The 27286-nt window shown below is 50.4% G+C and overlaps 1 protein-coding gene across 1 annotated transcript; it reads right to left on the bottom strand.

Moving 5' to 3' along the window:
- Window positions 1–443: 443 nt before the first annotated feature.
- Window positions 444–27286, bottom strand: ubn2a (ubinuclein 2a). Its single transcript, XM_080494283.1, is given in 19 exon segments — window positions 444–758; window positions 4198–4266; window positions 4825–5023; window positions 8283–8876; window positions 8878–9810; window positions 10021–10063; window positions 10202–10252; window positions 10734–10877; window positions 12385–12495; window positions 12981–13087; window positions 16034–16163; window positions 16526–16596; window positions 17806–18406; window positions 20582–20718; window positions 22120–22193; window positions 22196–22229; window positions 23000–23098; window positions 24518–24634; window positions 26659–27286. Coding segments are annotated over 19 exon segments (3882 nt in total). The 5' UTR covers window positions 26980–27286; the 3' UTR covers window positions 444–711.

Raw genomic sequence — 27286 nt, 5'->3', positions numbered from 1 at the left:
ACCCGGCGGCGCGGCGCTCGTCCGCCGGTCGCTGCTGACGGAGGGACGACGTCCTGAACCGTCCAACAAACTAACAGTATATTGTGTCTTATGTACAAACACACATTCAGTTCAACCTCTCTCTCTCTCTCTCTCTCTCACACACACTTTGTCCCTGTGTAAATTACAAATAACTTATCAATATTAATTTAAGCTACTACTTAACAGTCATTTGTGGGAGCAGCGGTGACCAACGATAAACGTCTACAGACAAACGATTTCGCCGCCGGAGACGAAAGACAGAAAAACAAATATAAACATTACTCTGTTTTTCTTTTTTTTTTTTCCTTTTTTTGTTTTCGTACTGAGATTTCTCTCACGCCACACCAGCTGAAACACAAATTACTCATCTGCGTCCCCCCCCTCCCCCACCCCCACCCCTACCCCTCCCCCGCCATCGCACTCGTTCCACAGTGATCAAGGTCGGTCATGTAAACATGTTGACACAAATAAAAACAAACAAAAGAGAAGTTCTCATCATTCACGCCGTCTTGTTCTCGTACCCGGTTCATTAGAAAATACACTTAAATTAACTCGTCATTGCCACTCGTTTTTTTTTTTTTTAGGTCCGTGTGGGGGAGGGGCCGTGAAGCCCCGCCCACTCCGCGCCGCCCCGCCCTCAAAGTGAAGATTCCTATTGGTGGAGGCGGAGCCTCCGGAGACTCCTGTTGGTCAGTGGGTTTTCCTCTTCATGTCTCCACTCTGGCTTTGGTTCGCATCTGAGAGGAGACGAAGAACATCATCATCATCATCATCATCTTCATCATCATCATCATCATCAGACAAAATGTGTGCAACAGAAATGAACTGATCTGTTTTCGGGCCATTGCTTTTCATTTTGTTTATTAGTGACATTTGTGACTCAACAAACAGGTAAAATGTTTTGTTGTTTGCCGATGACACCAGTATATTTTAATCAGGAAGTCATTTGTTGGAACTTTCGGAAATAATTGAAGAAGAAATGTTAAAAGCGAGAAATTGGTTTATCGAAAATAAGTTGTCCTTAAATTGGGACAAAACAAACTATATGATTTTCAGTAATCACAGCAAAATTGAGAATGTGAAACTCACGATTGATGGAGTTAGCATAAAAAGAGTCAAGGAAGTTAAGTTTCTAGGTGTTGTAGACGAAAAATTTAATTGGAAAGCTCATATTGATTATGTAAAAAGAAAAATCAGCAAAAGCATCGGCATTTTATATAAAGTTAGAGATTTGTTTGATTGTAGCCTGTTGGATCTTTTATTCCTCAATGATTCTCCTTATTTCAGTTATTGTGCTGAAGTCTGGGGAAATACTTCCACCAGCACCACTAATACTTCCACCAGCACCACTAATACTTCCACCAGCACCACTAATACTTCCACCAGCACCACTAATACTTCCACCAGCACCACTAATACTTCTACCAGCACCACTAATACTTCTACCAGCACCACTAATACTTCTACCAGCACCACTAATACTTCTACCAGCACCACTAATACTTCTACCAGCACCACTAATACTTCCACCAGCACCACTAATACTTCCACCAGCACCACTAATACTTCCACCAGCACCACTAATACTTCCACCAGCACCACTAATACTTCCATCAGGACCACTAATACTTCCACCAGGACCACTAATACTTCTACCAGGACCACTAATACTTCTACCAGTGCCACTAATACTTCTACCAGGACCACTAATACTTCTACCAGTGCCACTAATACTTCTACCAGGACCACTAATACTTCCACCAGCACCACTAATACTTCTACCAGCACCACTAATACTTCTACCAGCACCACTAATACTTCTACCAGCACCACTAGTACTTCTACCAGCGCCACTAGTACTTCTACCAGCGCCACTAGTACTTCTACCAGCGCCACTAATACTTCTACCAGCACCACTAGTACTTCTACCAGCACCACTAGTACTTCTACCAGCGCCACTAATACTTCTACCAGGACCACTAATACTTCCACCAGCACCACTAATACTTCTACCAGGACCACTAATACTTCTACCAGTACCACTAATACTTCTACCAGGACCACTAATACTTCTACCAGCACCACTAATACTTCTACCAGCACCACTAATACTTCTACCAGCACCACTAATACTTCTACCAGCACCACTAATACTTCTACCAGCACCACTAATACTTCCACCAGCACCACTAATACTTCTACCAGCACCACTAATACTTCTACCAGCACCACTAATACTTCCACCAGCACCACTAATACTTCCACCAGCACCACTAATACTTCTACCAGGACCACTAATACTTCTACCAGGACCACTAATACTTCTACCAGGACCACTAATACTTCTACCAGCACCACTAATACTTCTACCAGCGCCACTAATACTTCCACCAGCACCACTAATACTTCTACCAGCACCACTAATACTTCTACCAGCGCCACTAATACTTCCACCAGGACCACTAATACTTCTACCAGCACCACTAATACTTCTACCAGCGCCACTAATACTTCTACCAGCGCCACTAATACTTCTACCAGCACCACTAATACTTCTACCAGCACCACTAATACTTCCACCAGCACCACTAATACTTCTACCAGCGCCACTAGTACTTCCACCAGCACCACTAATACTTCTACCAGCACCACTAATACTTCTACCAGTACCACTAATACTTCTACCAGCACCACTAATACTTCTACCAGCACCACTAATACTTCTACCAGCACCACTAATACTTCTACCAGCACCACTAATACTTCTACCAGCACCACTAATACTTCTACCAGCACCACTAATACTTCTACCAGCACCACTAATACTTCCACCAGCACCACTAATACTTCCACCAGCACCACTAATACTTCTACCAGCACCACTAATACTTCTACCAGTACCACTAATACTTCTACCAGCACCACTAATACTTCTACCAGCACCACTAATACTTCTACCAGCACCACTAATACTTCCACCAGCACCACTAATACTTCCACCAGCACCACTAATACTTCTACCAGCACCACTAATACTTCTACCAGTACCACTAATACTTCTACCAGCACCACTAATACTTCTACCAGCACCACTAATACTTCTACCAGCACCACTAATACTTCTACCAGCACCACTAATACTTCCACCAGCACCACTAATACTTCCACCAGCACCACTAATACTTCCACCAGCACCACTAATACTTCCACCAGCACCACTAATACTTCTACCAGCACCACTAATACTTCTACCAGCACCACTAATACTTCTACCAGTACCACTAATACTTCTACCAGCACCACTAATACTTCTACCAGCACCACTAATACTTCCACCAGCACCACTAATACTTCCACCAGCACCACTAATACTTCTACCAGCACCACTAAGCCCTCAGTCCTGTTGCAAAAAATATCAATTAAAATCATCAGTAAGGTTATAGCGAACACACCAATCCTTTACTTATTGAAAATAAACTTCTTAAAGTTAAGGACCTTGTCGACTTAAAATTTTTGATTATTATGTGGAAAGCAAAACAAAAAAAATTGCTTGATGTTCAAAATAATTTTGTTGCACAAACCGTTTGCCAGAGGAGAAAATACAATTTTCAGAACATGAATGTTAAAATCCACACGTGTGGATTAGAACATTCCAGATGAAACGGTTTTATCATCTTTATAGTGTTTCAGCAGAGTATTAGAAACCGTATGATAGGAAACGTTTTAGAGAATAAATCCTATATTTGCACCTCCATTTGTTTTGTACGGAGTGAAGATGAACGCTGGAGGAGAATCAGTGGGAGGTGAAGGTGTTGATGAGTTGGTTGTTCTCATGAACACCAGGGATCCACTGCAGCAGGGAGAAACTCCCAGGTTACTTTGTTTTCTTCCTTCATAATTCATGCAGCTGAATCACAGTTTCACATGTTGATCAGAGCAGCTGCTCCCAAATCAAACAACGTCTGCAGAAACTGAACCTCGACCACGACGACGACGCGTCCAAATCACAAATGTGGAAGAAAGAAGTGGAATCGGCTAAAGACGCAGGACAGACGAGGACGGGTCAAACCGGGCGCCGCCGATACTGAAGTCAGAACAACGCTAGAGAGGAAGATGGTGAACAGATGGAGGAGGAGGAGGAGGAGGAAGAGGAGGAGGAGGAGGAATGCAGATTACCTGAGAAAGCAAGCTGCAAGTGAGGAGGTAGGGCAGCCTGCGACCCTGACTGGAGACTCTTATACAGATCTGAGGAGAGACGGAGGACGGAGACACGTGATGCTAATCAACCAGGATGTGGAACACATGGCGGTGGGGGGGGGGGGGGGGGGGTTGAGAGACACAAACATAAATATTCATTTCAACCTGCAGCAGGAGACTCAAACTCCTCGTCCCACAACAAACTAACTCACAACGATTCATGAATCTTTTCTAAACTGTATGAAAAGTCAGAAGTGAGATATGAAATCCAGGATTGTTTCCCTCTATAGTTCCAGCAGGTTCCTTCATTACGTCACCAGTCTGTCGCCATGGTTACTCTTTAAAACCCCCCCCAAAACAACCTGAACATCATGTAAATAAAGACAGTTTCCACGGTGGGACCGACACACAGAGACTGGAGCAGGACGACGATCTCTGCTGCTCAGGCCCCAGAGGTCAGAGGTCAGAGGTCAAACATGGAAAACAACTGATGTAATGAAGTCACATGTCGACTAAACAAGTGTTTTCTACGCTCCTGTTCTGAAGTCGTTAGTTAAATAGTGAAAGTTTCAATGTGTTAAACTGGAGCAGCAGCTGGACGCTCACCCATTAGGTCGCTTTGTGCTAGCGGGTATCCTGAGTTGGCGCTGGGGGCGGAGCCCATGCCGGCGCCCCCCGGGGGGCTGAAGTTGAGCAGCGAGGGGAACTGGAAGGGCAGGGAGACGGGAACCAGGCCTCCCAGCATCCCGAAGCCCAGGGGCAGAGTGGCGGGGTTCCCCAGGAGGGCGGAGCCCGCCGTCGATACCTGCACGCAGAACACCCCGTCACACCACGTCACACCCCGTCACAGCCCGTCACAGCCCGCCACACCACGTCACACCCCGTCACACCACGTCACACCCCGTCACACCGTCACACCCCGTCACAGCCCGTCACACCCCGTCAGAGCCCGTCACAGCCCGCCACACCCCGTCACACCCCGTCACACCCCGTCACACCACTTCACAGTCCGTCACAGCCCGTCACAGCCCGTCACACCACGTCACACCCCGCCACACCCCGTCACAGCCCGTCACAGCCCGCCACACCCCGCCACACCACTTCACAGCCCGTCACAGCCCGTCACACCATGTCACACCCCGTCACAGCCCGTCACAGCACGTCACAGCACGTCACAGCCCGTCACACCACGTCACAGCACGCCACACCACTTCACAGTCCGTCAACAGTCCATCACAGCCCGTCAACAGTCCGCCACACCACGTCACAGTCCGTCACAGCCCGTCACAGTCCGTCACAGCCCGTCAACAGCCCGTCAACAGCCCGTCAACAGCCCGTCAACAGTCCGCCACACCACGTCACAGTCCGTCACAGCCCGTCACACCCCGCCACAGTCCGTCACACCCCGTCAACAGCCCGTCAACAGTCCGTCACACCACGTCAACAGCCCGTCAACAGTCCGTCAACAGCCCGTCAACAGTCCGTCACAGCCCGTCAACAGTCCGTCACAGCCCGTCAACAGTCCGTCACAGCCCGTCAACAGCCCGTCAACAGTCCGTCAACAGCCCGTCAACAGTCCGTCAACAGTCCGTCACAGTCCGTCACACCCCGTCAACAGCCCGTCAACAGTCCGTCACACCACGTCAACAGCCCGTCAACAGTCCGTCACACCACGTCAACAGCCCGTCACAGCCCGTCAACAGTCCGTCACAGCCCGTCAACAGTCCGTCACACCCCGTCAACAGTCCGTCACAGCCCATCACACCACGTCAACAGTCCGTCACACCCCGTCACAGCCCGTCACACTCCGTCACACCCCGTCACAGCCCGTCAACAGTCCGTCACAGCCCGTCAACAGTCCGTCACAGCCCATCAACAGTCCGTCACACCCTGTCACACCACGTCAACAGTCCGTCACACCCCGTCAACAGTCCGTCAACAGTCCGTCACACCCCGTCAACAGTCCGTCACACCACGTCAACAGTCCGTCAACAGTCCGTCACACCACGTCAACAGTCCGTCACACCCCGTCAACAGTCCGTCACACCAGGCCAACAGTCCGTCACACCCCGTCAACAGTCCGTCACACCAGGCCAACAGTCCGTCACACCCCGTCAACAGTCCGTCACACCCCGTCACACCACGTCAACAGTCCGTCACACCACGTCAACAGTCCGTCACAGCCCGTCAACAGTCCGTCACAGCCCATCAACAGTCCGTCACACCCTGTCACACCACGTCAACAGTCCGTCACACCCCGTCAACAGTCCGTCAACAGTCCGTCACACCCCGTCAACAGTCCGTCACACCACGTCAACAGTCCGTCAACAGTCCGTCAACAGTCCGTCACACCACGTCAACAGTCCGTCACACCCCGTCAACAGTCCGTCACACCAGGCCAACAGTCCGTCACACCAGGCCAACAGTCCGTCACACCCCGTCAACAGTCCGTCACACCAGGCCAACAGTCCGTCACACCCCGTCAACAGTCCGTCACACCCGTCACACCACGTCAACAGTCCGTCACACCACGTCAACAGTCCGTCACACCCCGTCAACAGTCCGTCACAGCCCGTCACACCACGTCAACAGTCCGTCACACCACGTAAACAGTCCGTCACACCCCGTCACACCACGTCAACAGTCCGTCACACCCAGTCAACAGTCCGTCACACCCCGTCACACCACGTCAACAGTCCGTCACACCCCGTCACACCACGTCAACAGTCCGTCACACCCCGTCAACAGTCCGTCACTCCACGTCAACAGTCCGTCACACCCCCGTCACACCACGTCAACAGTCCGTCACACCCCGTCAACAGTCCATTACTCCACGTCAACAGTCCGTCACACCCCGTCAACAGTCCGCCACACCACGTCACACCCCGTCACAGCCCGTCAACAGTCTGTCACAGCCCGTCAACAGTCCGTCACACCCCATCACACCACGTCAACAGTCCGTCACACTCCGTCACACTCCGTCACACCCGTCACACCACGTCAACAGTCCGTCACACCCCGTCAACAGTCCGTCACACCACGTCAACAGTCCGTCACACCACGTCAACAGTCCGTCACACCCCGTCAACAGTCCGTCACACCCCGTCAACAGTCCGTCACACCCCCGTCAACAGTCCGTCACACCCCGTCACACCACGTCAACAGTCCGTCACACCCTGTCAACAGTCCGTCACACCCCGTCAACAGTCCGTCACACCACGCCAACAGTCCGTCACACCCCGTCACACCACGTCAACAGTCCGTCACACCACGTCAACAGTCCGTCAACAGTCCGTCACACCACGTCAACAGTCCGTCACACCACGTCAACAGTCCGTTACACCCCGTCACCAGTCCGTCACACCCCGTCAACAGTCCGTTACACCCCGTCAACAGTCCGTCACACCACGTCACACCACATCAACAGTCCGTTACACCCCGTCACCAGTCCGTCACACCCCGTCAACAGTCCGTTACACCCCGTCACACCCCGTCAACAGTCCGTCGCACCCCGTCACACCACGTCAACAGTCCGTCACACCCAGTCAACAGTCCGTCACACCCCGTCACACGACGTCAACAGTCCGTCACACCCCGTCAACAGTCCATTACTCCACGTCAACAGTCCGTCACACCCCGTCACACCACGTCAACAGTCCGTCACACCCCGTCAACAGTCCGTCACAGCCCGTCAACAGTCCGTCACAGCCCGTCAAACCCCGTCATACCACGTCAAACCCCGTCATACCACGTCAACAGTCCCGTCACACCACGTCAACAGTCCGTCACACCCCGTTACACCCCGCCACAGCCTGTCACAGCCCGTTACACCCCGCCACAGCCTGTCACACCCAGTCACACCCCACCACGCCCCGTCACACCCCTCCCCACCCTGCCACACCCCTCCCCACCCTGCCACACCCCGTTACACCCTGCCACACCCCGTCACACCCCTCCCCACCCTGCCACACCCTGCCACACCCCGTCAAACCCCCGTCACACCCTGTCACACCCCGTCACACCCCGTCATGTAACCCAGGCTCGCCGCCGGTCGGCCCACAAACCTGTGAGAGGTGTGATGTTGTGGAGGACGTGGCCAAGGTCCCTGAAGCCACCCAGCCGTTCCCTGCCTTGGCGCCCTGGCTGGCCCCGCCCACCACCCTCTGCCTCGGCCCGTGATTGGCCGAGGCCGAGAGTGAGGAGGAGGACGACGGCGTTTTGTCGGGGTGGCTGCAGATCGCCGACACGACCGCCTTGTTGTTGGAGGTGTGGATGACGCTACTGTTGCTCGTGGTCGACTGAGGCTTCTGGGCTCCGGCGAAGCTGTAGCTGCTCGCCGCCGGCTTCGCCGGGCCGCCGCCCGCCACGCTGTAGGAGGGCCGGAACGCTTTGGGTTTGGGGGGGTACTGGTGCTGCTGCGGTTGGCCGGAGATCATCTGGTGGGGCAGCGGGTGCGAGGGCGAGGAGGACGGGGAGGGCGATGAAGAGGAGGAGGGGGGGGGCGTGGGCGCCGGGGGGCGAGGGGTGAGTTTGATGATGGGGGAGGAGTTGCTGCTGTGGGAGGACTTGGTGAGCGTGGCCTGCATGGGGGTGATGAAGTTGGGCTGATGGTACTGATGCGTGTGGGGTTTAACCTGCGTGGCGTGGGGGGCGTGGGGGGGTGGGGGACGGCGAGGAGGTGGCGGGGGAGGGCGGGCAGAAGGACTGCAGGCCGTGGTGGGAGGTAGTATTGGAGCGGGGCGGCGCGGCGGGGGAGGGGGACGGGGCGACGGCAGCGTTGGTGGCACCACCGCCGCCGTTGCTGCCGGGCTTCCCGCCGCCCTTGGCGAGTCCCGGGGCGACGCCCATCGCCCCCAGAATCCCCACCGGGCTGGCGAAGCCTTTCTGATGTGGCGGCAGCAGGGGGGACGCCGTGGGGGGGGGCCGCTGCTTTGGCGGCGACGGGGAAGGGTGCGGCGGCATCTTGCCGATCACGGAGCCCGGCCTGTGGTTGGGCGACGCCATGGTGACGTGTCTCTGAGTCTGGGCTTGGCTCATGGCGCCCGACGCCTTGACGGTGCCGTAGTGGGCGTCCGCCGTCCTGGAGGCCAGCGTCAGCGCCGCCGCCTGCACGCGGGCCATGGAGGAGGCGACCCGCGCCGCGGAGAAGGAGGTAGAAGACGAGGTCGGTAGCGTTGTGGTGGTCGTTGGCAGATTCCCAGAGGACGCGGCCGCCGGCAGCGCCGGCGCGGCGTCCGCCTTCGATAGGGCGTGTGGCTGCGCGGCGGAGGCGGACGACAGCTGAGAGGCCGACGGGTAGTGGGGGGTTACGGGGGGGGGCGACGAGGTGGGCATCTGCAGGGGCGGGGGCGACAGGGGGCTGTCCGAGGAGCACAGGCCCTTGGTGGCGTTGTTGAGGAAGGCCAGGGCGTGAGAGATGGAGTCCAGCGACGGCGCCGTCAGGTCCTCGTCCAGGGAGTCCGACAGACAGATGGGCTCCAGGGCGGAGGAGGAGGAGGAGGGGGGGGGAGGAGGCGGGCGGCCGGAGGCGGGCAGAGAGGAGGAGGAGGTGGTGGTCATGGCGAGCGGCGGCTTGTGGATCCAAAGACCCTCCTGGAGAGCAACAAGCACAAAGTTCATTCAGTCAGCAGGTTGATCTACAGACACAAACACAACAGAAGGAAAAAAAACACCTGCAAGCCAGGCAACCTGATGGATTCAAATAAATGGTGGAAAGAAACTGTTCGTGATTCAATCCAACATGAAGTCCACACACGATCCAGTGATCACATGATGAGGCGATGAGAGAAGGACGTCACTCACCTTGGCTTTGGCCTTGGGTCCAGGCATCATCCTCCTCTTGACTCTGAATGACAACAACGAATAAAGAATTACCAGAAAGTATTCAACCTCCGGTTGACTTTCCCCATTCAGGCTGAAGAGGAAGCGTCGAGCGGCTCGATTCACTGCAGAAACATGAAAGGATGTGAAGTGAAAAACTCACAGGTTTGCGGTGAGGTGATTGTGAACGACGAGACTCTCCTTGAACAGGATCCTGGGAAATACAAAGGTAAAGAACACCAACACAAGAATATGAACAACTGGGTCAGACCTTCCACACTCAAACAGTTCACGCAGGTTTTAACTCGGTGAATTTACTCTTTTTTTATTCTGGCTATAGAATCACCGCGACACTGATCTGTGTGGTTACATCATCTGAACGACTAAAAAGCACATATTTCAAAGTTACTTGCTCAAAAAGTCTGAGTTGAATCATTTTCTTACTAAATACCTGCAAAGGAATACGTCTTTAATACTGGATTCCATCGTCCAGTTGTGTTATTTGTTAAAAAACATCTTGTTGTTGTTGGAATTGCTTGATTTTTGAAGGTTGCATTGTGCAACCCTTATTTTCTTTCACATATAGTGTAAAACACCACGTGTTCTGCTATTCCTTTTATTTAAAATTAATTCAATTAAAACGGTTCACTGTGCGAGTGAAGACCCTGGTAAAACACACACACACACACACACACCTGGTCTGCATCCAGCCCTTGGGCCACAGTGGTTTGACCTCGTTCTCGAAGAAGGCCTTGAGGTAGTCCTCCACCGACAGAGAGCACTGCTTCTCCATCTCGTAGCAGCTGAGCTTCACCCGCACCAGGCTGCACAGCAGGTTCCTGCACACACACACACGCACACGCACACAATCAGTGAGGCTGCAGGTGGAGAGCACCTGGTGGAAGATGAAGATGAAGATGAAGCAAGTGATGGCTCCAGTTCAGGGTTTTTCCACCTGAATGAAGCTTAGATCAGTGAACCTGGAGACTCTGAGGAGGTGAAACACCAGAGACCTCGGAGGAGGGAGGAGGGAGGAGAGGGGAGGGAGGAGAGAGGACGGAGGACGGAGGAGGGAGGAGGGGGGACGGAGGAGAGAGGACGGAGGACGGAGGAGGGAGGAGAGGACGGAGGAGAGAGGACGGAGGAGGGAGGACGGAGGAGTGAGGAGGGAGGACAGAGGACGGAGGAGGGAGGAGAGAGGACGGAGGACGGAGGAGAGAGGACGGAGGAGGGAGGAGAGAGGAGAGAGGAGAGAGGAGGGAGGACGGAGGACAGAGGTGGGAGGGAGGAGGGAGGAGGGAGGACGGAGGACAGAGGAGGGAGGGAGGACGGAGGACAGAGGAGGGAGGGAGGAGGGAGGACGGAGGAGGAGGAGGAGGAGGGAGGACGGAGGGAGGACAGAGAGGGAGGGAGGAGGGAGGACGGAGGAGGGAGGAGGGAGGATGGAGGATGGAGGGAGGAGGGAGGAGGGAGGAGGGAGGAGGGAGGACGGAGGAGGGAGGATGGAGGGAGGAGAGAGGAGGGAGGACAGAGGAGGGAGGACAGAGGAGGGAGGGAGGAGGGAGGACAGAGGGAGGGAGGAGGGAGGACGGAGGGAGGACGGAGGGAGGAGAGAGGAGAGAGGAGGGAGGAGGGAGGAGGGAGGAGAGGACGGAGGAGAGAGGACGGAGGAGGGAGGACGGAGGAGTGAGGAGGGAGGACAGAGGACGGAGGAGGGAGGAGAGAGGACGGAGGACGGAGGAGAGAGGACGGAGGAGGGGAGGAGAGAGGAGAGAGGAGAGAGGAGGGAGGACGGAGGACAGAGGTGGGAGGGAGGAGGGAGGAGGGAGTACGGAGGACAGAGGAGGGAGGGAGGAGGGAGGACAGAGGAGGGAGGGAGGAGGGAGGACGGAGGAGGGAGGAGGGAGGAGGGAGGACGGAGGGAGGACAGAGGAGGGAGGGAGGAGGGAGGACGGAGGAGGGAGGAGGGAGGATGGAGGATGGAGGGAGGAGGGAGGAGGGAGGAGGGAGGAGGGAGACGGAGGAGGGAGGACGGAGGGAGGAGAGAGGAGGGAGGACAGAGGAGGGAGGACAGAGGAGGGAGGACAGAGGAGGGAGGGAGGAGGGAGGACAGAGGGAGGGAGGAGGGAGGACGGAGGGAGGACGGAGGGAGGAGAGAGGAGAGAGGAGGGAGGAGGGAGGAGGGAGGAGGGAGGAGGGAGGAGGGAGGAGGGAGGACGGAGGAGGGAGGAGGGAGGAGGGAGGACGGAGGAGGGAGGGAGGAGGAGGGAGGACGGAGGAGGGAGGAGGGAGGAGGGAGGAGTGAGAACCAATCAGGACTAAACTGCAGCTCCAGCAGGACGCTACCTGAGCTTGTCGTCCCAGACAAACTTCTTCCTGGGGCCCATCACTCGCTTCCCGGGCTTCTCCTCGTCCTCCTCCTCTGAGCCGTTCTTCTCGCCCTCCTCCGACTGCTGCCTGCAGGAAACATGGCGGACGGCCAATTAAAGCAGACGTTGGAGTGAGGAGCTTCAAGCTCTCAGCAGACGTCTGGTACAATGTTCCACTGCAACCCAGAACGTAACATTCAAATGAATGTGAATAATGAAATATTTTGTTTTTAAGATGGCAAACCTTGAAGAAAGCTGCAGGGTTTTTTTGCTTTTTTATTATCCTGTCACCGTGATGTTGAAGTCTAGAATTAAACAATAACATTTATAGTTTGTTTTAAGTGTTGGCTTATAATATTCTTTGTCATACTCTCCTTCAAAGTCACCTTTTTTGCCATTCTTGAGTCCTCATGTTTTCTGTATTCTTTGTATATTGATTTCTTTGTTCTCTCTCTACCAATTCCTTCCTCCACCTCTTATTAACTCCACTTCCTTCTCAAAACAATGTGATCGTGTCAAAAGCGCCTCCTCCTGTAACTTCTCCAGCGACCTCTCATCTTGTCAGACACGTACTTGGCGACCTTGGCCATGCACTCCATGTTGTATTTTGCGATCTGCTCCGGCATCACGCTGCACACCGCCAGCTTCAGCTTCAGCAGCGGCGTCCGCAGCCGGTCGTCCTGAAAGAGAGAGAGACAGGCGGAGATGGACTGAGTGGTAGAGGAAAAAAAACAAAACAAAAAAGACAGAGGGGAGTGGAAAAGGATGGAAAACAGAGCAACAGGGAGACAAAAAGAAAAAAAGTGCAATCAGATTAAAAAGAAAGGAAAACATGCGAACAGAGGATAAAAAGAGAAAGCAGGAGAGTTTTGATTGATCTTGTCAGTTAACGGCGTTAACGGAGCGTGACGGAGGCCTGAGGAGGCTGCTCTCTGCCTCACTGACGTCTCTGCACAGGAACGGGCCGGCCATCGCAACGACGACCTACCAACGACCAACTACAACCTCACAACTACAACCTCACAACCAGAACCTCACAACTACAACCTCACAACTACAACCTCACAACTACAACCTCACAACTACAACCTCACAACTACAACCTCACAACCAGAACCTCACAACCAGAACCTCACAACTACAACCTCACAACTACAACCTCACAACCAGAACCTCACAACCAGAACCTCACAACTACAACCTCACAACTACAACCTCACAACTACAACCTCAAAACTACAACCACACAACTACAACCTCACAACCACAACCTCACAACTACAACCTCACAACCTCACAACCACAAAACTACAACTACAACCTCACAACTACAACCTCACAACCAGAACCTCACAACCAGAACCTCACAACCACAACCTCACAACCACAACCTCACAACTACAACCTCACAACCAGAACCTCAAAACTACAACCACAACCACAACCTCACAACTACAACCTCACAACCACAACCTCACAACTACAACCTCACAACCACAACCTCACAACTACAACCTCACAACTACAACCTCAAAACTACAACCTCAAAACTACAACCTCAAAACTACAACTACAACCTCACAACTACAACCTCACAACCAGAACCTCACAACCAGAACCTCACAACTACAACCTCACAACTACAACCAGAACCTCAAAACTACAACCTCACAACCAGAACCTCACAACCAGAACCTCACAACCACAACCTCACAACCAGAACCTCACAACCAGAACCTCACAACCAGAACCTCACAACTACAACCTCACAACTACAACCTCACAACCACAACCTCACAACCAGAACCTCACAACCAGAACCTCACAACCACAACCTCACAACTACAACCTCACAACCAGAACCTCATAACCAGAACCTCACAACTACAACCTCACAACTACAACCTCACAACTACAACCTCACAACAACAACCTCACAACTACAACCTCACAACTACAACCTCACAACTACAACCTCACAACCAGAACCTCACAACCAGAACCTCACAACCAGAACCTCACAACCAGAACCTCACAACCAGAACCTCACAACCAGAACCTCACAACTACAACCTCACAACCAGAACCTCACAACCACAACCTCACAACCAGAACCTCACAACTACAACCTCACAACTACAACCTCACAACCAGAACCTCACAACCAGAACCTCATAACCAGAACCTCACAACCAGAACCTCATAACCAGAACCTCACAACTACAACCTCACAACCAGAACCTCACAACCAGAACCTCACAACCAGAACCTCACATCAGAGCCCAGATCAGACGCTTGAGAGAAAACTTACTTTTCACCAACAAGAAAAATCTTTGGATTTTGTTGAACTTGATGCTTTGATTAGAGAGAAAAAGCTACTTGGGATGTAAATCTTTGATGTGCTGGGAGGAGAAACAGGCCGGAGAATAACATTGAAATCAGTTTTCTCAAACCCAGAATATGGTGAGTGGAGCTTTTCTCCACGTGGTTAAAAACCATAGAAGACCACAGTTGAAAGCTCTGATTATACGGCCACATGAATGAGTTCAGAGGAGAGACGGGCTGAGCTGAAATATCTCATCTCCATGTTTTATTTTTAGTCCCACAGTATTTATGCAAGATGATAAATCAGACTCATATCGTTTTGTTTTTTTATCAAAATGAGTGACTATGTGACTTTATCAGGTTGTTGTTAGACTCAATTATATGAACAAACAGCTCCTCTACAACCTGAGGCTGTGATCTTAGAGCTCAGTTCAGATTGTTGTTATTGAGATTATATTGAAACGTGACCTCCATCAGTAAAAGTGAACCGGAAGACCATCATTAAGACGGAAGTCGCTTTGAAAAACTTCAGATCAGCATCTGGCCACATGACAGTGACCTGGATCGGATTTCATAAGAGTTAAAGATTTGTGCTGATCAGAGCTGAAGAATCAGATGGCTGACAGTAATCACATTACTTTCATGATCACGTCGACATGCTTGAGATAAACTAGATTCACTGTGACAGATGAAACTTCCCTCATTTACTGACTGAAGCGTCCTCGTCTTGTTGGACACGAAGACTCTCAGTCTTACTGTTCAGGGTTTTCACTTCATTAAACGGACAATTTAAGTCGTCTTCACTCTTTCACGGTAGCCCACTCGGCTTGTCGTTTGTTCACTCGCATATCATTACGTCACTTGTATTTTCTGTGTTCATTCCCTTCTCCTTTTTTCAAAAATGAGACTTGCAGCTCATAATAAGCAAAGTCTGGGGTTTTTCTCAGATCTGCAATGATATGTCTAAATTATGAAATCTAAATTCCTCTGATTATGACGATTCAGTTCTAACTCACTGCTGGAACGTGAACACATCATCACCGCTCTGGTGGACTTCCACTGGGGAGTGCGTCTCTCTGGGCGGGTGTGATATGGGGAGTTTTGACACCTTTATACATCTTACAAGACCCCCAACAGCTCCACAGCACTGTTGTTGGGAGTCATTGAAGTTCATAGTAAACATGGTGCTCTCGGGTTTGGACAAAGGAAACGACCACACAGCAATGGGCCTGCTGCAGGAAGCTCTTTCCAATGTGACGCGTGGCGGAGGAGCCGGCTGCTCCACACGAGGCCTCACTCACCTGGATGTTCAGACTGAGCTTCTTCAGGCGCTTGAGCAGCGCCTCTTTGTTGCACGGCACAAACGCCTCCATGTGGGCATAGATCTCCGAGCGCACCTCGGGAGGCTGCTCCTGGGCCTGCAGCTGGATGCTGAGAGGAGAGAGAGAGAGAGAGAGAGAGAGAGAAGATTGTGAGGAAAAAGAGATTAGGAGAGAGGCGGAATAAAAGAGAGCGATGGGAGATTGAAGGAGTGCGAGGAGGAGAACAAAGGCAAGTGGCGGAGGAATGAGAGCAGGGTGAATGGAAATGAGAAGCATGTCATTACCGCAGACAATGAGAGACGGAGAGAAAACAAAACACTTAAAGACAGCAGAAGAGGTGGCGGGGGAAATCTGGTGGAAATGAGCGAGGATGGCTGGAGCAGCAGGGGGGGAGGAGGAGGAGGAGGAGGAGGAGGAGGGGGGGGGAGCTGGGATTTGGGATGACGGTGATTTAAAAGCTGTCCTACTCACTCCAGGAGAATGTTATTCATGTCCAGGGTGAAAAATTTCTTCCTCCCCTCCTGATCAAACTGCCGCGAGGCCTGTGGGGAGAAAAGGTTGAGTCAGCTTGCGGCGCGAACGGTAAAAATACATCCAACGCATCCGGGAGGCGGCGAGCCGGCCCTCCTCCACCTGCCCGACACACACATCCACCTCAATCTGCTGCACAAATCACAAGACTCACAGCCTTTCTGCTTAAAATGAGGTTCAAGCTGCCGTCGCCGCGCTGCAGGCCGATGACAGACGACTTCCACTGCCACGGAAAACCGCAGCATTCGCTTTTTTTTTTTTTCTTTTTAAAGAAGGAGCCATCATTTTAACAAGCTGTGGAACTCATTTACAGGACAGGACGTACGCATGAGCCGGCCCATTCCACTGCAGCCTTTCATCATGAATTATTGCCTTGATCCTTCTCAGTTAACCAGGTAGCCGTTTGTCTCAAAGTCTGACCTGCTGCCTAATGTAACATTTTTTTTTTTTACAATCCAACCAGGTATTTATGATCAGTTCCACATTTAAACAGGCTGAAATAACACATTTTAAGCCAGGAAAAAAAACTGTCACATTTCTCTCCCTTGATATACCGAGTTTAAAAAAATGATAGCTTCTTTCATGGGTTTGTTTTGATTTATGAAAAGACATGAACAAAACGATCACCTCTTTATGTCTATGTTTCTATCACTATTTAAGACATGAGGTCCAGCATTAACTGGTTATATTGCCCATTATTTATTAATACGTTTGCTTAGTGAAAGCAAACAAATAAAAAGGCTGTTTGCTCCATGCACACGTCCAGACCTACAGTTTATTTGAGCCTAAAAAAAAAAAAACCCTGCCGTTTGATTTGGGCGGAATAAACTCAACTATTCTCATTTAAATTAAAGAAAATACCCCTCAGGTTGTGCTGATGCTTCCCATGTGTTACCTGTGGAAGCAATAACAGAAGATTCCAGCTATTCTTTATTCTTCTCCTTCCTCCTCCTCTGCATCCTCCTTCTCAACTGTCTTTAGATTTTTTACCAACATCTAAAAAAAGACGTGCGGCTCGGTGATATGAAAGCAGCGAGAGCCCAGGAGCTCCTCCAAGCGCTGCCGCTTCAGTTACATAACGCCCCCCCCGAGGGTCCGGCTCTGCGAGGAGGCCACTCTCGCCGGACCAAACGGCAATTCGCCATTCGTGCTGGACCCCGGCGAAGAGGCTCTCAGGTAATTGCAGCCGCCCACTGACGCGGCGCCGCCGACTGACTCACCGCCCGCAGGTCCTCCACGCGTTTAATCAGCGGCGCGGGCAGCCCGGCGGGGAGCGGGGGCGGCGAGAACAGGCCGCTGGACGACCCCGGGCCACGCCCCTGGATGGCCCCCCCTCCTCCTCCTCCTCCTCCTCCGCCTCCGCCTCCGCCTCCTCCTCCGGGTTTCAGAGAAGGAACACCGACTCCCAGAATGCCGTTCTCTCTGGCCGCCACCATGGCGTGCTGCGGGTCGGACTCCAGCACGTTGAAGTCCAGGTCGCCGAGGAGATCCTGCAGCTCCTTCTCGTTGGCGGAGCCGAGCAGCGACATCACGGCGGGGTCCGACGTGAGGTCCGCCAGCGAGAGGTCGCCCCCGGCGGCGCTGCCCGGCGGGTGGGCGGGGTTGGGGGGCGGCAGGTGGTTGGGGGCGTGGTCGGGGCGGGGCCGGTTAGCCACGCCTCCTCCCGCCGCCGGGCCCGGGGGAGCCGCGCCGGGGTTCTGCTTCTTGATCTCTTCCTTTTCCCGGGTGAAGCGGCGGAGCATGGCCGCCAGGTACAGAGAGTCCTTCATCAGCTTCTTCCTCTTCTTCTTCTCTGGCCGGTGGAGGTTCAGAGCCGTCACTCTGGGGGAGAAACAAAACAAACAACCGTGATCACCGACCTGCAGCCACAACAGAAACTTTGTGACTTCTCTACAGCATCAGGTCGACTTAAAAACCTTTCTCATTAATCTAATAATCCACAACATTGCCTTGTTATGATTCAGTTTGTTGAAATCTTTTTTTTATCTTGTACTGATCATTGATTCACCAAGCTTTGTAAACCTAACAATGTGTGGTGCTCAAGAGTTTCCGCCAGCGCCAACCCTCATAAAACCCTACGTCTGGATGGATTGATGGGACACTTTATGAATGGATGAAACAATGAGCCCTCTTCTGATTGGCCAGCTCCTTTATTACAGGACTTCCAATATAAAAGCACCAAATGCTGGAATTTCACACCAGCCTCCCTATTTTGCTTCCTGCTGTACCGGAAGCAGATAAAACATACAAGTATTACATTTTTTTTTACAAGCTAATGACAGCAGCTCATGTAAATCTCATAAAACTATGTGTGCGTGCAATAAAATATAAAACACAAAAAGCCATGAGCGATCCCGCTGCAGTCACTCAGCACAAGATAACATCAATTATGAAAATGAACACGCCCACTCTCACAACACAAACCAACCTGCCTCTTTCATATCAAGTCTTCAGTGAATAAAACATGGCGCAATACTGATTGACTCCTGCCACTTGTGAGTTTTTTCAAAGCCTCTTTTTAATCGGTCTGCCTTTTTCTCAGCTATTAAATAAAGACTATTAATAATTCTGATTTAAACCGACTTGTAAAAGGTCTCATTCATGCACACTGGAGGACTTTCTCTCTCACTCCTTTAGCTTAATGAAGATGCTATTTATTATTTTTAACCATAACTCCCAAAGCTTTTCGTATCTAGAAAATAAATAAAAAAACAAGCTAAACTACAGATAAGTAGAGATGTATTACCACAGTGTGACCATCGAAACACAGAATCAATTTACCAGCGTGTCACACATTTGTAAAATGAGCTACTTGATTAAAGAACCAACAACAACACAGATATATTAAATAATGGCCAGATATTTAAAGTTTAAGTTATCTTGGGAAAAAAACACCAAAAGCACTTTGCACTTCCTGTCATTGTAATAGTAAAAAAGGATTTAAGAGACTTCAGGCCTCAAACTCCAATAATAATAATGAGTTACTTGCCGATAATATGAAACAAAAAAACAAATAAAAAAACTCCACTTGAGTCTTTAAAACCTTGAAACGACAAAGTTGATCGGTGCAAAGAAATTCCAATATGAAGATAAAGTGTAAGACACGTTAGAAACCAGACCGATTCCGTTCTCCTTATGTAAACTTTATAAACCCTAAAAGGACAGTGAAGGAACGTTCGCTGCTGGACTGAGACGTCACACCGTGCTGACAGAGACAAGTCGGCAATGTAGAGCACGTTGAACCGCCAGGGCTCAGTGGATTAACCTGCAGCCTACACACACACACACACACACACACACACACACACACACACACACACACACACACACACACACACACACACACACACACACACACACACACACACACACACACACACACACACACACACACACACACACACACACACACACACATGCACACACACAGTCAGAATGGCACAATGGCAATAGATGCTGCTATTTTTAGAGGCTGCTTTCAGGATGGCAGCGTTCTCGAGTATTCGGCATATCTGAGCACAGATAATGGAGCATTTTCTAGAAGGTGGCTGGCTCGTCGCTGCGGCTAACAGCACGTCTCAGTCAGCATCCCCCGCCTCATGATGGATGTATGAGGGGGTCCGCACAAAGGCGGAGGAGTGTAATGTCACACGGGGAGGGGGGGGTGAGGCTGGGTAAAGAATGGACAAATGCATCATCATATATTCAGAACAGCCCACAAATCCTCCTGCGACCAAAAGGTTAACTTTTGAAAATACAGCGGAGGGGAAATACTGCCAGCGGCATTTTAAATGGACGTGTTTTCAGAGGCTCTGACTCGATAGAAGGGAGACTCTTGTTTTCTCCTCCCCGATGCACGAGAAGCCGTGTCCTCCCAGCAGATATTTTAGCTGGCTCAGCCACTCCCGGGTTTTATTATTGAGCTGTTCCATCAATATGAACCACGGGGGCCCAGCAGCAAACACAAGACACTGGCGTCACAGCCATGACGCTCACCCTTGTTTGGGGACCTTGTTTTTCTTCGCGTTCTTTTCCTCCAGATTGTTCACCTCCTTCTTTTTCCTCTTCTTCATCACCTGCTCCTTGTCTGCATTCAGTTTCTGAAAGCAGGACGGTATTTCAGTCACTTCTCTCTGTTGAAAGCACAGAGAAATGACTGTGTTGTATGTGGTGCCATAGAAATAACGTTACATGGAGTTACATTAAAAGATCGACAATACAGAATACGTGAAAATGAGAGTGTGTGTAGCCACACGATAAGTAAATACGCAATAATTCAGTCGAGTATTGCATTAACAATAGTTTGTTCTGGTAAACAACCACTTGCTGATGCTAATATATCTCTGGTAATTTGCTCTTCTCAGTGACAGTGCTCTTTATTCCATCTGCGGTTAATATGTTGCCGTGGAGCAACAAGGTAGTCTGTTAAGTAAAATCTGACAAACTAATCTCACTACTGCCACCCAATGGACAACGATGACATTACATTCATCTCACATTCTGCACTGCCGAATACAACTTGTGAAATTATAAACTGATAATTTTGAGCCTCACATGCGATTTATTTTCTGAATAATCCTTTTGTAATTGTTTTATGCTTAACATTAAAACAACCGTTATAAACGTCTTCAGTAGAAAGCTTGACAGCAAATAGCAATATGAAATAAAATGAGCCCCGAGGACGAATTTCAAACAAATACTCGGAACATTAAATACTTATTTCATCAGGTTCAAGCTTCTTTCTTCGACATCCCATTAGACACAACAATCTCATGAGACTGACGATGTGCACTGCCCCCTACAGGAAGTGTTGGTTCAAATCCACTCCAACGTGATGGCAGTGTGGAGGCAGTGACACTGGACAACTTTTGAAATGCACGCAGCAACTGAAGTGAATAAAGTGAGCCTCAATACAGTTTTGACTTTTAAAACCCGACCTGCTGAAGCTCCTAGCTCAGGCTGTCTCGGGTCACTGTGGGCCGTTTCCAAGTAAAGCCGCTGATGGTAGACCTTCATAAAACGGATTCATTCAAACGGGTTTGACTCTTTCCTCCAACTCTCCAGGTATTCAAGTCCCTGACTTTACGAGCGCCTCCTCTCTGTCGGTCCTGCAGGATCTCACACACTGGAGGTGGAGGTTTGTCATGTTACATCAACTTGTTTGTTGCTCTCATATAATGAGCGCTCTTATTATCCCCAACTCCCCGAGCTGGATGCCAGAAAATAGCCACCTCCGTCTGCTGATGTCTCTCCCCCCTTAAACTGAGTTTTCACTTGTGCTTGCAAGGTCTGTCCTGTGTAAAGGACCGAATAGAGTTTTTGCAAAAATAGTTTAAACTCATGCTATTGTATCTCTCTAAATAATTACTTGTTGGGGAACAAAATGACAATAGACTTCAAGCGTACGATGAGATATTCTCAACCATCAATGAGACACAGAAGTGGAATCGTTGGGTCGTTAAAATCACAATAAAACTGAAAACGCAATATGTTTGGCCCCCTGTTGAGTTCCGTTTGCGTTGGGGTCATCTCACCTTGTCCTCGTCTCCCTCGGAGTCGGAGGCGGCTCTGAACTGCAGCGTTCCCGTGTTGATGTAGAACCCCCCAGCTTGGTGGTCAGGGAGGCCGGCACCAGCTCATCGTACTGAGGAGCCAAACAAAGGAGGACAGTGTGAGGTGAAAGGCTCACAGGACTCTGGGAAACAATAGCTGCACTTACACAACAAAATGCTCATGTTTTTCAAACATTCCTGAGTATCCCATAATGTGTGTTGTGGCCGTTTCACCAAGCAGCTGTCGCGCTTCTGCTGGTCAGTGAAAACGGGCGTCTGATCGAGAAACAAACCGATTAAAAAATGTAACTCGTACTCCCTTCAGGCCAGGGATGAGGATACTTTCCCATCACATCAGACCAAAAGATTAAAAAAAAACAAAAACAAAAAACATGAAAAGACTGAAATAGCTGCAGCCTGTTTGCGAGTGCAGAGAGGACCTCCATCAAAACACCCAGACAAACATCATCTAACGGCACAGAATCCATGGAAAGAGCAGCATTCTGGTCTATTCTAGTCAGACACAATGAGAAATCCCCTGAATACCGAGCAACAAACAGGCAGACAAACAGCCACAGATTCCCGTGTGGACACGAGGAGCGTCGACGTCTTCATGAGTCATCAGGACAATTTTAGACCTCAGTCTCAGGTTGGACATAATGAGGGACAAGTGTCTATCTTTAGAAGTGCCACTGAAGGCTCTGTCTTGGAAACAACAAGGCAGGAAATACATTTTCACCCCTCCCCCCCAAAAAAACAAAAAACCAGATGACAATAATAAAGCAAAGAGAGCAATGTCTCATATAAAGAAACACATAAGATGCTGTGTTAATCCAGTGATTGACAACAGAGCGGTACTCACTGCTTCAGAGTTGTCTATAAAAGGGTCGGTCTCATCGTAGCCAAACCCGATATCGATCAAATCCTGCATCCTGTCTTTCCTCTTCTTTCCAGTGTTTCCCTGTTAAAATATTCCAGATATTCACAAGCAAACACTCGTCAGTCCAGAGAGGAATGATTACAAAGCAGCAGGGGGGGGGGGGGGTTCAACTTCATTTTGGTAGTTTGGCCACATCCACTCTAAATTCATCTGCAGTAATTAATAAAGTCTCCATGATCCCAAGAGGATGAAGAAGAAACAACAGCCACCAATTGTTTTCTTTGTAGTTTTTAAACTTTGCAAAGTCATCGTCTGGGCTGAGAGCCTCTGTCGGGCAGATTCCGGCCCTTTGGCCTTCTGGTTGACCCCCCCTGCTGTAGAGTGTGGGGGGGGGGGGGGGAGTCAACAATTGAGGAAATGATCCTCCACAATTCTGTTGTTTTTTTCTTTTTACATTTGCTTCTACAAATCCCTGTCTTCCCAAGATTCCCCCTGGAGGCCTTGAGGGGTTCCATTTACTCCGAGGATGTCAAAACGAGATCTGCACACAATTTAGAGTCCAGCGCAGAGCGGGGAAGCTGCCCAACGCTTCTGAAATGAAAAACGAGCTCTACCGTTACGTCCTAACTTTTTGAGTTCCTCTCGGATGACTGAACCCGGCGAGCCACCCGGCGGCCTCGCAGCAGAACGGCCCCGGGGTCAAGTCCGGGTCGGGCTGATGGGTTTTTCTATGTGAAGTCTGTCTGTGTGTAATCCCCCCCCCCCCCCCCCCCGGTGCCCCGAGACCAGGAGTTGGTATACAAAGCAGTATTTAAGATGTATTTCTGGACGGAGATCCTCACCCCGCTACACCGGCAGAGAAAGCTCATTATAGCCACTTATGTCTGGGCATCGTTCTTCCAGTCACGGCTGAAGGATGCGAGGAGAGACGGCAAATGTGCTCTGCGTATTTAACCATCAGGTCCACAGAGAGTTAAAACAACGATAAGTGTCACAACATGTTTTGTCTTCCTCTCATCTGCCGCTTTTATCAGATTTTTTTTGATCCCCAAAAATGTTTTTTTAAGTTTGACTGCAGCTGCCGTCTCCTGTTGTGAAACCATTTGAGGAAACGTTGTGAGTTACGGTGCATAAAGTCCATTAATGACACTATAACTCTTTTAAAAATAGAAGGAAAAAAAACAACCCCGCGCTTTAAAAAATTAATAAATAAATGAAGGCAGTCAGAATTTAATGCAAATACAAGGATTCATCTCCAAGTCGACTTTAAAAAAAAAATACTAACAAACAAAAAACATGTGAGATTATTTAGAAAAAGTGTCAGCGTTGTGTTGTTTGTCCCCCTGAATACATGTTTGCTTTCCCACTGGAACGCGTCCTTCTCATGTCTGCTCGTGTTGTTATCGGAGTTATGAAACTCTGCCGGTATCGGCCTCAGGACCAACGCTACAATGGAAATTACATTTCTTTAAAAGAGAAAGAAAAAGAGCAATAACTCACATATTTATTCTCAAACTTTTTTGCCAGGGCTTCAACCTGCAGACGCTCTCGCTCCTCCTCATTGAAGGGGTCGCTGGGAGTGTGCGCCGAAGTCAAACTTGGAAGATTATTCTTTGCCTGGAGAGAATATTGAAGATTAGAAACTGTGAGCAGAGGCGATCGGATGTCAGAAGAGGAGTTAAACAACTGCTGCGCTGCTCTTGGAACAGTGCCAGCGCCTGTGCACCACTCTCAGAGAAATAAATGAACACAGAACCACCAGAACAGAAATGGACTGACCGAGTGAGTGATGTCATGAAGCCAAAACATATTAAAAAAAAAACGGGGCGGGAACAAAACCCTCCCCCGGGACATGAAGAGGAAATATTTCTCAGATGTTATCGAGGCTCTATAAAGTGAATGTGCCTGCAGTCTGTGGTCATTTCCTGATCTTCAGTTAAGAGTCTCATTATGGTCATTTTGCATTTCTGTGATGAGCTCCTTTTTATTTTATTTTATTTTTTTGTACTCATTTTGTGTCAAAATGTTTTGGTTCTAACTGATCAACAGCGAAGACTCATTTGTTTTTACTTTGTTGTCGTTTTGTCTTCAGGTTGAGTTACATGACATTTGTTCATATCTGATGTAACTAAACTACGTTTTGCTCCATCCGTCTCTTCCTGTGATAGCTTTGAGTGTTTTGGATTCTTCGAGTGTGTTTTAGGACAGTTATGGAAATCTTCACAGTCAAATTATATCCATACCTGATTCTCCTATTGGTGACGATCATGAACCATTGGTGTTTATTTTGTCACTGCATTAGTTCGCTGCCTGTTTGCTGTGATGCTTTATGGTTTTAATGTTAAGTGTCGTGTCTTTTAAATACTTTTGCATCTCTGGTGGTCATTTGGCAGCTTGCATTCACTTCTGTGGTCATTCAATATGTGCATATGGTTCTTTTTAATCTCTTACAATACATTTGTATCCAAATGAGGTGTATCTGTGTATTTGATGTCCATATTGCCTCTCTGTGTGATCACTTGCAGTCTATAATCAATTTTGAATAGTTTTGCCTCCTTCCAAGGTTATTTGAGAGAATACCGTGGTTGTTCACGACTGACATACAGTCCTTTTAATTTTGTTCAGGTCACTGTGGTCATTTTGTAATGTTGTATATGTCTCTGGAGTAAGTTTGTAAGCTTTGCTGTAGCTTTCAGTTGTTTTATGGCCTTTTTGTGATCATTTGCAGGCAGTGTCACTCTAACCTGTGGCAGCCAGGAGTTAGAATCATCTTCTGCCACTGTGGCCAAAAGAACTACAACAACAACACATTAATTAAGTCAAAAAGCCACATAACGAGCTTGGCATGCAGCAGGGATGGCTGGGAAATGAAGATAAATCAGAAATAGTTACAAATAAATAAGTTTGCAAACTTTTTTTTTTAAATTAATTTCACACAGTATCAAACAATAACAGAGGGTGCAGCGATGAGCAATGAGGGGTGTGTGTGTGTGTGTGTGTGTGTGTGTGTGTGTGTGTGTGTGTGTGTGTGTGTGTGTGTGTGTGTGTGTGTGTGTGTGTGTGTGTGTGTGTGTGTGTGTGTGTGTGTGTGTGTGTGTGTGTGTGTGTGTGTGTGTGTGTGTGTGATGCTCCCGTGCTACATCCTGGTACTTCCATCATCTGTCTATCACCCGCAGCCAGAGGGCCGCGTGCATGTGGCAGTTCCACGAGCTCTCGCGGCTGTGTGACCCGGCTGTTGCTGGGCAAGTCAAGGGGACACAGGTAGCACGAGCCCAGCTTCATCTCCCCGAAAAAGACGAGGCGTGTGTCTGTGTCTGTGTCTGTCTCTGTGTGTGTGTGTGTGTGTGTGTGTGTGTGTGTGTGTGTGTGTGTGTGTGTGTGTGTGTGTGTGTGTGTGTGTGTGTGTGTGTGTGTGTGTGTGTGTGTGTGTGTGTGTGTGTGTGTGAAGTTGCAAAGTGTCTTTTGTGTGGTCTCGTCCGGTCCCCGGTCCCCGGTGAGGACACGGTCCGCTCCCCCCGCTCCTCGCTCAGCAGTGACAACTCCACACGGGCACTTCCCGGAGCCGTAAATCAACTCCGGCTCCGGTCCCGGCCGGCCTGCTCGTGTTCCGGGAGTTCGACGGGGGGGGGGTCGGTCCTTACCTGCAGGTTCTGGATCAGTTCCCTGTAGTTGAACTCCGCGGAGGAGCGGTCGTCGGGCTCGGACAGGGGCAGGACGAGCCGCACGGTCGTCGCCGTCGTCGTCGTCGTCCTCCCGGCGGGCGCCTTGTCCCTGTCGCCGGGCTTGCCGAGGCGACCGTTGCTGGCAGCGGCAGCCCCTGCCCCGGTCACTGCCTCGACCCCCCCGGCTCCGTCGAAGTTGAAGCCGGCCTCGTCGTCCAGCCGCCGCTTCCTGGACTCCGCGGCCGCCCCGGCCGCGAAGGCCGAGAGGGTGACAAACTGCACTTTCCTCGGCTCGGCCATTTGGGTGAGCCGCCGCTGCTGCCTGCTGCCTGCCTGCACCTCGCTCCGGACAGACGGCGGGGAGAAGAGCTACTTCGCGAAACTACTCCAAATCGGGGGACCGAGGACGGCTCCGCGGAGCTCCGACGGCGGCTCGGGGGCTACACGGACGTTAGCGCCTCCTCCGCGGCATACGGATTGAACTCCAGAGGACGCGACGGGCGGGGAAAAGTTGTTTTTTCTGCAGCTACTCGCATCCTCGATTTGCTATGGGACTGAGACATCCACAGGAGCCATCTTGGGTTTCGGGAGTAAATAAAATATCAGA

This window comes from Blennius ocellaris (genome assembly GCF_963422515.1).
Source record: "Blennius ocellaris genome assembly, chromosome: 3".
Classification (NCBI taxonomy): domain Eukaryota; kingdom Metazoa; phylum Chordata; class Actinopteri; order Blenniiformes; family Blenniidae; genus Blennius; species Blennius ocellaris.
This window is presented reverse-complemented; position numbering and strand designations above follow the sequence as displayed.